The sequence below is a fragment of the Crinia signifera genome, chromosome 1 (assembly GCF_055691185.1).
Source record: "Crinia signifera chromosome 1, ASM5569118v1, whole genome shotgun sequence".
NCBI classification, from domain to species: Eukaryota; Metazoa; Chordata; class Amphibia; order Anura; family Myobatrachidae; genus Crinia; species Crinia signifera.
In genome coordinates this window covers 18,137,923-18,151,367 of record NC_139217.1, presented here as the reverse complement: position 1 = coordinate 18,151,367, position 13,445 = coordinate 18,137,923, and the positions used below count along the sequence as shown (strand labels likewise).

The 13,445-nt window shown below is 49.6% G+C and overlaps 1 protein-coding gene across 1 annotated transcript in view; it reads right to left on the bottom strand.

The window, feature by feature from the left end:
• Window positions 1–12,844, bottom strand: part of LOC146011321 (vomeronasal type-2 receptor 26-like) — a 71,285-nt gene extending 58,441 nt beyond the window's left edge. The window contains exons 1-3 of the mRNA XM_083151397.1: window positions 12,798–12,844; window positions 11,740–12,063; window positions 9,056–9,347 (exon numbers count right to left, since the gene is read on the bottom strand). Of these exons, the coding sequence (XP_083007523.1) occupies window positions 9,056–9,347; window positions 11,740–12,063; window positions 12,798–12,844 (663 nt within the window). The remainder of the gene's footprint in view (window positions 1–9,055; window positions 9,348–11,739; window positions 12,064–12,797) is intronic.
• Between the last annotated feature and the right edge of the window lie 601 nt (window positions 12,845–13,445).

Sequence of the window (13,445 nt, the reverse complement as noted above, 5' to 3'; positions counted from 1 at the left end):
GCTGTGAGGTCTCCTACAGAGTAAGGGGTAGAAGCTTTAAAAACAGGCTTTTCATGTGGTATGTATGCATGTATGTATGCATGTATGTATGTATGTATGTGTGTGTGTATGTGTGTATGTGTGTGTCATACAGATGGCGCCGGGCTTGTCTTTGCTGGGGATGGCGGAGGACTCGCCACCCGCCATCCCCCGCCCCGCGCCATCTGTATGTCGGAAGGGGACGCGCGTGCACGAGGTGCACGCGCGTCCCGTTCCGACGGTGCTTTTCCCCGGGTCCCCGCCGGCTTCCCCGGGTCCCCGCCGGTCCACACCGCCCCCCCGCAGCCCCCCGCAGCCCTGCCCGTCTCCCTGAAGCTGGAGACGGGCAGGACTGCACCCGCCGCGCCGCCTCGCCGCCCGGCTATTGAGACGCTCGTGCGTGGGAAACGCACGAGCGTCTCATTCAGCCAGAGCGCCAGATTGCTGGCGGATCGCCAGGGACACGGTCCTGGCGCTCCGCCAGCAATAATAAGGCCGGCGCCATCTGTATATATCTATATATCTATCTATATCTATATCTATATCTATATATATATATATATAGATATCTCTCTCTCTCCCTCTCTCTCTCTCTCTCTCTCTCTCTCTCTCTCTCTCTCTATATATATATATATATATATATATATCTTATATATTTAGCCAGATCTGTCACTCAACCCCTGTGGAGAACGTTCCTGTGTAAAACAGTTTCACTTTCCACCCCCTTGACATCACCTCCCCCCGCCCAGCCAGGGCTACAGTACACGCCCACCATCCACCATTACTCCACAGCCACCATCCACCATTACTCCTGCACATCCCTACCCTCTGCCAGGACCCCCGCGACCCCCCTCCCGCGATTCGCGGGACCCCCCGCGACCCACCCCCCCGCGATTTGCGGGACCCCCCCGCGACCCCCCCCCCCGCGATTTGCGGGACCCCCCCGCGACCCACCCTCCCGCGATTCGCGGGACCCCCCGCGACCCCCCCTCCCGCGAATCGCGGGACCCCCGCGACCCCCCCTCCTGCGAATCGCGGGACCCCCGCGACCCCCCCTCCCGCGATTCGCGGGACCCCCGCGACCCCCCCTCCCGCGAATCGCGGGACCGCCGCGACCCCCCCCTCCCGCGATTCGCGGGACCCCCGCGACCCCCCCTCCCGTGATTCGCGGGACCCCCGCGACCCCCCTTCCCGCGATTTGCGGGACCCCCGTGACTCCCCCTCCCGCCATTCGCGGGACCCCGCACCCCCCCTCCCGCGATTCGCGTGACCCCCGCTTTCCACCCTCCCGCGATTCGCGGGACCCCCGCGACCCCCCCTCCCGCGATGCGCGAGACCCCCGCGACCCCCCCTCCCTTGATTCGCGGGACCCCCGCGAACCCCCCCTCCCACGATTCGCGGGACCCCCGCGATTCGCGGGACCCCCGCGACCCCCCTCCCGCGATTCGCGGGACCCCCGCGACCACCCCGGTATCTGGACTATTGTTAGACAGCACTTACATCGACAGCCATTACATCGAAACCATTAGTTCGACAGCTCAATAGGTCGACATGGTTTTAGGTCGACATGTCATTATGTCGACAGCTCATTAGGTCGACATGATTTTAGGTCGACACTGCCATTAGGTCGACAGTGTCTATGTCGACAGTCAAAAGGTCGACATGGGTTTTTTCACCGTTTATTGAGCCGACATGTGCCGACAGGCGGTATTTCATGCCCTACTATCCACTAGGGCGTGGTGGGAGAATAAAATAGTGTGCCGAGCGCAGCGAGGCACCGTGCCCGAAGCATAGCGAGCGGATGCGGTACACTTCAAACTGTGTCCATGTCGACTGTGTCGACATTTCGGCCAAAAAAAACAGTGAAAAAACCCATGTCGACCTTTTGACTGGCGACATAGACTCTGTCGACCTAATGGCAGTGTCGACCTAAAAACATGTCGACCTAATGAGCTGTCGACCTAATGAGCTGTCGACCTAATGAGCTGTCGACATAATGACATGTTGACCTAATGGTATGTCGACCTAAAACCATGTTGACCTATTGAGCTGTCGAACTAATGGTGTTGATGTAATGGCTGTCGATGTAAGTGCTGTCTAATATCCGTCCCAGACCCGACCACCCCCTCCCGCGATTCGCTGGACCTCCGCGACCACCCCCTCCAGCGAAACGCGGGACCCCCGCGACCCTCCCGCAAATCGCGGGACCCCAGCGACCCCTCCCTCCCGCGAGCCCCCTCCCGCGATTCGCCGGACCCCTGCATCCTCCCCTCCCGCGATTCGCCGGACCCCTGCGACCCCCCCTCCCGGCATTAAAAGGGCCCCCCGCAACCCCCCCTCCCGCGATTCACGGCAACCCCCCCTACTGTGATTTGCGACCCCCCTCCCCAATTCGCGCCGCCCCCTCCCGCGATTCACGGAACCCCCCGTAGCGCCCCCCTCCCGCGATTTGCGTGCCCCCTCGGCACTTCTCGCGATTTGCGACCGCCCCCTAATTCACACATTTGGGGACCCCACCTCCCGCGATTCATGCCCCCCTCACGCAATTCACGGCACCCCCCACACCCCCCTTCCTGCGATTCGCAACCCCTCACGACCCCCCCTCCCGCGATTCACGAAACCCCCGTTGCGCCCCCCTCCCGCGATTTGCGGGCCCCCTCGGCACCTCTCGCGATTTGCCACCGCCCCATAATTCACACATTCGGGGACCCCCCCTCCCGCGATTCATGCCCCCCTCACGCAATTCACGGCACACCCCATACCCCCCTTCCTGCGATTTGGAACCCCCCACGACCCCCCCTCCCGCGATTCATGCCCCCTCCCGCGATTCACGGACCCCCGCACCACCCCCCTGCGCCCACCCTCCCTTGATTCACGCCCCCCTCATGCAATTCACGGCCACCCCCCACACCCCCCCCTGCGATTCGCAGCCCCCCCACGACCACCCCCTCCTGCGATTCATGACCCCTCCCGTGATTCACGGACCCCCGCACCACCCCCCCTTGACTCACGGCACCTCACGCGCCCCTCCCGCAATTCACGGACCTCCGCAACCCCCCCTCCCGCAATTCACTAACCCCGACAACCCCCCTCCCGCAATTTGCGGACCCCCCTTCCCACGATTCAAGCCCCCCCGCGCCCCTGCCCACGATTTGCGGACCCCCGCCCCCTCCCGCTAACCGCGGATCCCCACACACCACCCCCCCTCCCGCAATTTGCAGACCCCCCAGACCCCCTTCCGGCAATTCCACCCCCCAGCGGACCACCGCGGCCCCCGCTCCCGCATTTCACGTACCCCCGTGACAATGGGGGATCCTGTACCACCACAAGCAGGTACCGCCCCTAGGTGGGAAATCTGGCCCTGGCTGCCGCACTGCAGGTTTCCCCACTGCCCTCTGCACCAGCGCCACAACTTTTATCAATGTCTTGCCCACATACCACTATTATACAGCCTCCTGCTCTCAAGCACGCTCACTCCCTCCCAGTGGGAGGAGACGCTCACCCACTGTCAGGAGCTGCATACTGTCCCCCACCCTCCTCCAGTTCTAGGGATGCCCATCGACCATCAATGATTTTCAAATAATCGATGGTTTATGGCCGATGTTGAATACTTTTGCCATCAACGTGGGAGGACACTGCCCTGCCTCCTGTTCTCCTGCCCGTAACTTCCGCCAGTGGAGATCCGCTCACCCTGTGTTGCTCACATTCCCCTATCATGCTTTACCGCCCAGCCTCCTGCTCTCATGCACCCTAACTCCCACCCAGGAGGTGACACTGACTCCTGTATTTCTGTGCTGCCACGCTGGACCCTCACCCACTGGCAGAAGCTGCACAGTGTCCACCACCCTCTTTAGTCCCCCGTATGCCCACACACCCCTATCACTACCCAGCTTCCTGCTCTCCTGAACCGTAACTTCCACTACTGGGTAATCGCTGATGCTGTGTTGCCCACATACCCCTATCATGCCTCATATCCCAGCCTCCTGCTCTCATGCACCCTAACTCCCACCCAGTAGGAGGAGACACTGACTCAGGGCCACCGTCCGGTACTCCTGTGCTGCCACGCTGGACCCTCACCCACTGCCAGAAGCTGCAATACAGGGCATCTTTCATACAATTCTAACCATATTTCTCACAATACAAATGTTCACAAATTAAGGGGCGTAGCCCCTTACGCCGGTGTGAAGAGCGCCCGTAGGGCGCGATGAATCACCTAGTATATATATATATATATATATATATATATACAGTATATATGTAACCTTGAATTTATTGGATTTATGTATCACTATGTTAAATGTATTCATGAATAGCAATAGTAATTCTGTACCCCCTTTAACATGCCCACAGATTACCCTAGCCAAGTAGATGAGGGAGTCCGTGGGGCCCACTAACGAATGAGGGAGCACCTGTAGCTGTTGGCGGACGACCTGCTCCTATAATTTTTTTTTTTTTTTACATTTTCATATTATATTGTTGTTATAATAAATTGTTGCTGACAGTTAGAAGTTGGCTGTGTGTTTTTTCACATTTAACAGTATATGTGTAAATAGTTTAAAATATTTTCACTTGCAAAAGGTAAATACTGTATATAGATGTATGTTATTGTAGTGTGCACATCCTTGCAAGACACAAATGAACTATAATTGTAGAGCAAATAACACATCCTAAAAACAAAATACACACACACACACACTGTGTTTATAACTGTTGGTAAGTTTGCTTTAGTATGTGTTACGAATAATTAGCACATTGAAGAATATTGCTTTAATGTGCAATTATGATATAATATGCATACATAAAACATAGGTAAAGGGGTAACAATGAATGAATAGCACTTCACATGATGTAAGGGTTAATGTAAAGTGGTAGTAATGTGTTTAAGTATCAATTAGGAATTAATTGATGACAATGACAAACTATCCATTTTTTATGAGGTTGGCTAATTGCATAAGTGTGTCATATGTATGAGTTCAGATAACGGTCGTGAGTTTTGCGTAAATAACCCGCATTGGTGCGTACGGGCAGCTTCCCGTGTGTTCTGACGCTGTAAGACCGTGCAGAATCTTTGTGTTCCCACCACACACGCAGGGTTTGGATGTAGTCCGAAAACACACCCTCTTTTTAGAGAGTGAGTCCGTCCGAATGTGGATGACCTGTGGGCGTTTGTGCTTACAGTGTCCGCACAGCGTGGTGTTCGGTCAGCTTCGAAAGAATTCGGAACGGACCACACCAACCAGAATAAGGCCCTGAGTATGAATGACACATTCCAATATTATGGTGAAGGCTTTAAACAATTAGGAATAATTGAGGATATACATAGACCACACATAACACACACACGTACACATTGTACATGCACACACACAGTACACCACATACGCACACAAAACACACATATATACGTAGCGCACCTCACAAACTTACACATTGGACAGATACACGCAACAAAACACACACATAACACACCACATGCAATACAACACAAATCTATATACACTACAACACACACCCAAAAACAGTACAACAAACACACAGAACACACACTTAAACATTGCCAGGATATGCACAGCACACTACACACACATATATACACACCTCACACATTGGACAGATACATACAATTGGACAGATACATACATACATACATCGCATTGGACAGATACATACAACACAACACAACCACATACACTACAACACACACACACACACAAAAACAGTACAACACACACAAACACAGAACACATAAAAAGGAATTTGCCATTTATTTAACAGTCTGTACCGGCAAAGAAAAACTATACCTAATGTAGTGTTTTTTCTTTTTCTCCATTATCCGTCTCTTCAGTCCTCCAGCCTGTCACTGCTCTCCACGGCTGGTTGCATTGATAAATGTTGTCCTGGCCAATGCACCCGTTGATCAATACAAAGTGGGTACACTGCACTCACCCTGTTAGACAGTTGCATATTAGGCACTTCTCTGCCTTCAGGGTTTCCCAGACCCTTTTGGTTCATAGATAATGTTTGGTCAATGTGCGCTGCATGTATTTGTTTGAATGTTGTGAGTGTAAGAAGTTGAAGAATAAGACTGAGTTGAAGATTTGTCACGTTAAAGTTTACAATTTGTTCAATAAATCATGTAAAAAATATGTGTACATAGAAGTACAATCAAGAAATGAAAGTAGGATTAAAAAGTAAATTCTGATTCAAACTGATAATTGTTTGGATGAGGTGGGTTTGCGAAACAAATCTATAGGTGGAGGGGGGTATGGATATTGGTGGCATAACTGGTGTTTGGTACACCTACAGGGCTCCCCAGATGATGAGAAATGGGGTTCAGGTGGTCTTTTAGGGATCCCTTTACAATCCCGTTGGTCTCTTCTCCTGGAGCCTACGGTCTCCCTCAGTTAATGACTATCATTAAGGGAGACCATAGACTCAAGGAGAAGAGACGTACGGGATTGTAAAGGGTCCCTAAAAGACTACCTGGACCCCAATTGGGAATCCCCCTATGGTGACACTGTAGTGAAAATCCCATCAATTGTGGACCCCCTGTAGGTGTACCAAAAACCAATTATGCCCACAATATCCATACCCCCACCTATAGATTTGTTTCGTAACCCACCCCCATCCAAACAATTATTAGTTTTAATCAGAACTTATTTTTTAATCCTACTTTAATTTCTTGATTGTACTTCTATGTACACATATTTATTTTCACAATTTATTGAGTAAATTGTACACTTTAACATGGCAAATCTTTATCTCAGTCTTATTCTTCAACTTCTTACACTCCAAACCTTATCAATACACCCATTGATGATTGCGATGGCTGGATCGGTGGATTGGCCCGGTGGGTGTAGGGAAGAAATTGGCCTATTGCACCCATTCCCAGTGGTGCATTGCAGTCCAGGTAGCGTACCTCGCATCATGATGTCATGTGGCCAGGCCCGTGGACCTGCTCCCACACTGCCCCACTGTTTGGTAGAGACGCCCGTTGCATATGCTTTACAAATCACCAGAACTCAGAGACTGTTGCAAGCAGGATCGGTGAGGGGAGCGGCAGTGGCAGGGAGCAGTGAATTTTTTATTAATTATGGCGCAGTAAGTAACGCCCACCCTGGTCTCCACGCACTCAGCGCCTGTAATTACACACCCTAGAAACTCTACCATTGAAAGTATAGAAATGGAGTTGTGGCCACGACCCTTTCTGATTTTGTATCGATTTCTGACCCTCAGATGTTGGAGGGTATGTCAAAGGTGCTAAATCTCAGGAGTGGATATGGAATTCATCAACACACACAAGCTATCAACTCAGGAGCATTGTGTTTCAAACAACAACACCACACCTGATTTAATTGCCATCACAGAGTATTAATGCAAACACATTCTAACATTATGGTGGAATCTTTAACAAATTACAATCTTAGTTCTTTGGCACAGAATACTGTAGGATGACATTTTTCACCAATTTTGGAAATAAAAAAAAAACCCCAAGGTTTTCCCGGGCAACGCCGGGCGGGTCAGCTAGTAGATGCATAAAGAGATTTGTTCAAACAGTAGGCATGATAAGTCCTAAGTTTTGACACCCCCTTGCACCATGGGACCTCAACTTGGTGCTTGGTGCACTAACAGAACCCCCATTCTATCCTTTGCAGGACATACCAGTTAAAATGCTTACGTGGAAAGTAGCATTTCTCGTGGCAATTACGTCGGCGAGGAAGGTGTCGGAGATACAGGCACTATGGGTTGAAGAGCCCTATATGAACTTCTTTGAGGACAAAGTGGTGCTACGCACCAATCCATCTTTCTTGACAAAAATTGCTTCAGACTTCCACATTAATCAGGAGATTGTGCTACCAACCCTATGTGCAAAACCAAGTTATCCAAAAGAGGAGAAGTTAAATAAACTGGACTTAGTGAGAGCACTAAAGATCGATGTGCAGAAGTCAAGAGACTTGCGTAAAACAAAGAGTTTGTTTGTGCTTGCTGAAGGAAGGAAAGCAGGACAAAAGGCCTCCAAGGATACTATTGTGAGGTGGATTAAAAATTGTATTCAGAAAGCATATGAGCTGAAAGGGCAAGAACCCCCAAAGGGGCTAAAAGTTCACTCAACAAGAGCCATGGCAACATCATGGGCAGAGAAGGGATCTGCCTCGATCAAAAAACTATGTAAAGCAGCGGGGTGGGCATCTTCACATATCTTCTCCAAGCATTACATGGTGGTTGTCTGGTCCTCTGCAGATGCGAAATTTGGGAGGAAGGTGCTCAGTGCGGCAATCTGATGCTAAGCATTGGAGAATAATTTTTCTTTTTACTTTTTAAGGAAGGCTTAAGTGCCTTTTTTTAGTTGGGTTTGTATTCCCCTCCCTATGCAATGACACGTATATCTACTCGGCAGTCCCGACGATCCTCCTCGCTCAGCTCCTGAGTCCTGCTAGCATAAAAAAATATTTTTATACTAGCAGCACTCAGGAGCCAAGAGAGGAGGAGCGTCGGGACCGCAGAGTAGATATGCGTGTCATTGCATAGGGAGGGGAATATGAACCCATTTACAGTATTATAGCAGGACTCAGGAGCCCAGCGAGGAGGAGCACAAGGACCACAGAGTAGATATGCGTGCCCCGGTTACAGAGGTAGCGTCGGCAAGTGGCAGTGCGAAAATTTTCTTGAGGGGGGGCGCCAATTTTCGTAGTTACGCCACTGTGCAGGGGTGCCAAGTTTCCAAAGACATGTACATATGCAGTAGACTGTAGCATCAAGTGCACTGAACCTGTCTTCTGTTTAACCACCCGTGCACATAAGCATAATACATATGTGCCATTGCTCTGCAGCCAACTCAGATGAAAACACTATGACATTCCTCAATGAAGCATTGAACTAAAGCTGCTTGTGTTACTTGGTTATTGTTGTCTAGTGTTTTATTGTTGTCTAGTATTAGGTTAGGTGTAAAAAGTAATAACACACGTTGTGAGGATAAAATAACAGTGTATCTTCTATTTCATGAATGTTTAACAAAAATAGACAGTAAGTACAGTACCTGAGTATATCCATACAGATTCAGCAATTGTGCCATAGGAAGTGTGGTGAAAGAGTGGAGATCTCCAATAAAGCCGGCCACCTTACCATGTTCCCGACATGAATAATTTGGAGCTGTCAGCTTGGGCCCAGACAATATCTTTAGAACATCCTTTAGAACCTTAATTATATTTCCACAAGAATCATACAAGTGATATCCCAGAGTAATATTGGGAAGAATGTCTGGGTCGCTGTTAATCTCATCAATGGCCAAAATAAAAGCTTTGACATGCTGATATTCTCTCAGGTGAACACTATGATAAATAAAAAAATCCCCTTTTATTATGACAATAAAACAATGCATAGTCTTATCATACATACGTTTATTACCAAGGTTGGATTTTCAACTAGGCAACCTGGGTGCCCCAAGAATTCCATCCCTGATCAGAGGTTCCTTGTAGATTATCTGCAGGAGAGAAAGAGGAAGGGTCCCTGGGTTGCTGGCTGCAGGGGAGAATTGTGGGATCCCTGGGCTGCTAGCCTTAGGGGAGGATCATGGGGTCAAGTGGCTCCCTAGACAAGAGGACAGCAGGGTTAGGGCCGGTGGTGGAAGAGCCTCCTGGGGATCACTGAGAGCAGAGCTGGGAGAATTGGTGAGCAATGACCCTCTCAGCTGCCATCTCCTCTCAGAATACGGTCATATTGTTGACCACAATTAGGTCGATAGTCATTAGGTCGACAGCCGTTGCGTCGACAGTCAACAAGGTGGACAGGGTTCTAGGTCAAAATAGATGAAGGTTGACAAAGGTCTAGGTTGACATGGGACTAGGTCGAAATGGTTCTAGGTCAACACATGCGTTAGGTCAACAGTCAAAAGGTCGACATGGTTTTTTTTACTGTTTTATAGCCAACATGTGCCGACAGGCAGTATTTCATGCCCTGCCATGAACTAGGGAGTGGTGGGAGAATAAAATAGTTTGCCGAGCTTAGCAAGGTACAGTGCCCGAAGCACTGCGAGCACAGCGAGCGATGGGAGGGGATGCGGTGCACTAAAAACAGTAAAAAAAAAGACATTCACCCTCTCCTCACAATATGGATATACAGATGGAGCCACTCTCATGTGTACGGTACACAGTACGCATGTGCATGCCATTTGTGCAACGCGAGCTTGTGATGGCTAGGCATCGCAGGCTGCCTGCAGGGTTAGTGACACCCTGCGGGTGTTTGCGGGCAGTATTGTAGTGTTTTATGGGAGTGTCCTGGAAAATACAGGCATTCCCTGGCCATTGGGAGGGTGAGCTAGTGACATCATCAGCGCCCTCCTTCTTCCCACAGCCATCACAGTAGTCATGGGCGAGACGTTTCATTGGAATGAGTAGAGACACACGGCTCAGCTCAGTGAAGTGTGTTGAGACAGTGACTCGGCTTGGCTCTCTAGTCACTACTCATATGGAATTACAGGCACAGGGAGACAGTGCAGGGCTCACAGCACACTCAGGGAGTTGCAGAGTCTCTGTCCCTCAGTGTGTGCTGTGTGCCGGCAGACAGGAAGTAAGTCAGTGGCTTGGCTCATGACTCGTGGTGTGGAATTGCAGGCACAGGGAGACAGTGCAGGGCTCCCAGCATAGACTTGACTTGGACTCAGCTGTTACTGCACTCTCCTTTCTCCTGCTGAGCCTGACGATTCAGAGAGGAGGGGCTGAGCCTGCTATGCTATAATGCTGCTGCTGTCTCAGCTCTTGCCACAGTAATACTGCATTCACATTGCAGAAATGGGTAATGACACGATATTCTTAAATGGGTCTTTAAAACGGGTCTGAGCCTTGAGACCTTTCACATTGCAGGTGAAAACCATTTTAAAAATCATTTAATATCATTCAAAATTCAACCCGTTTAACCCCCAAGGGACACGTTTCAAGCCATTGAAATAGAGCCATTCACACTGGCTAAAAAACGGCTTTAAAACGTGTAGGACTCTGCTTTTTAACCGTGTTGAAATACCGGTTATCTTTAACCGGTAAATCAACTTTGGCACTTTTACATTGCAGCCTTAAGTGTTTTAAAATGGGAAAAAAACGGCAATATACCCTTTTAAAAGTGCAATGTGAAAGAGGTATAAGTGACTCAAATCATGTATACAGCTTAATGGTTCAAGTCACTGAGTCAAGGCAGCAATTCACTAGCCATCTCTACATCACAGCCCTGAGTAAGTCACGACTCAATCAGGACTGCGATAAGAGGGGAAACCATTGTATAATGAGTGTTTCTGAATGGTTTTCCCCCATGTGCACAGCTGAGATCACATTCGCAGCCCTGCACATGGGAGGGGGTGTTGCGGAAGTGCGGCAGCGGTAAGGCAGGGTTTACCTGATCGCTGTTCTCCAAAATCTTGAAGCCCAAGGATCAGGTCTGAATCAGGCCCATTGTACAGAAGATATAAGGAAAACAGCAATAGAAAAGTAACACAGACGTACAAAAACCCTTGGGCTGGTAAACTAACATACATGTGTGATACCTTTACATATGACAGAAAGGTACCATTATACCAGCAGCCTGGTTACAGTTAGTAAGTAGCATTATACCCATCTGGACACTGGCACTGCCATGTATATACTGTACTCACTGCGGGCATAGAGAGCGCAGACCTCCCTCTTCCTAAACAGATTTTTGAATAATAAAAGTTACATCATATAAACAGACTCTTACATATCACACATAAGACGGGAAGTCTTTTCAAATAGGGATGTTATTGTCCTAGAATGTACAGTGAATATTCCTCCTATAATTATATCTCCATCCTTGGAATATTCATATTCAAACGTATATTCATCCGTAATAAGATCACAGCCGGATTCTGGGGTGGGTGCCGCAGATGTGCAGGTGGGAACACACAGGATCAGCAACCAGAACAGTATGAATAAAGAAGTGGTTAGAATGTTGCTGAATATCTGACACATGACCAAGATTGTGTCCTCTCCCTGAAGGCTCAGCACAGACAGCGGCATGGAGTGTAGAGGTGTAATCAGCCGTCTGGTGAGAGATGAGACCAGGAGAGGTTTTTATATGTTACGCAGGTTATTCATGTACTTAGAAAAAAAAAAAAAAAGGTTTTACTTTGCATGAAAAACAAGCAGCAAAATAGACCTAACACCAGGGAGATGTCACATTTACATTCCACCTGGCATATTATTTTCTACATGACAAATATAACTGGGCTATTTGCATTCTGTATGTCATACTCTATATTAGAGATCTAGGTACAATTGTATATGTATTGCAGCAAAGAAAATATAAAGAAAATCTTGGGCCTGGTTCCGAATTATAGGTAATGCCAACAACATACCCTCCAACTGTACCGAATTTGCCTGTACAGTACCGTTTTTTAACAGTCTGTACCGGCAAATTACAACTGTGTAAGAAATTTTTAGAAATGTCAGCTGAACCGGCGCCACTGTCTCACTCACTCTCTCAATGTACGCCGCATCCTCCCTGGCTCCCAGTCCCCGGCTCCTCCATGTGCTCATCCTCCTATGGTATGCCTCCCTTGATGCGCCACTGGCTCCCCGGCTCTCCCCCACCCATTCCCAATAGTGCACTGCGCGGGCTGGTGCCGGGCGTCATGACGTCACGCACCGGCACCGCGCACAGTGTCACTCTGGGAAGCTCAGCCCGCCTCCCTCAGTCTCTAGGCGTGAATCTGCCTTACGGAGAAGGGTGCGGTGGCAGGCAGCCCCAGCGCACAGCCATCACCCTTCCTGACTTACCTTCTCCGTAGCCGCCTTAAACTTCTCTTCTGCTCCAGTGCATCCATCATTACCCGGACACCCCACTGGCAGACTGTAGGACGCAGCATGGAGAGCTGACCTCCCTGTTTCTCCTGTGTGCTCTCCTCCTGGCCAAAAGTGAGTGAGGTGTTTCCTATGTGCCATTTTACGCATTCACGTCCAGCGGGGGGCAGCCGTGTGCTTGCTGTACTGGAATGCACCTTCTACTCATATGCCCATCACTCCCGCCACCTCCATCCCCCCATAAATGTTCCCCCCCGCACAAATTCTGAAAGGGGCACATTTACCTGTGGCCACGCCCCCATTTACATGTGGTCACGCCCCTTTCTGAATTTGTACTGATTTCTGCCCTTGAAATGTTGGAGGGTATGCAATCAAAGGGGCTGTAAGAGAGGAGGGGCCCATGTGCAGACTCTGATTGGACCCCCTCCTATCCTGCAGTGCAGCAGACTATTGAGTCTGCCACATATGCACAGATCTCTGGGAACATGGCGACCATGCTGCGTTCTCATGGACACCGCTATTACACATGTGCAAATCACCAGAAAATGACAGTGGCCCATCTTAAATCCACTATAGATAAACCAATGATGCCAATGCAGCTCTGAATGACAATTGTGGGTGCTA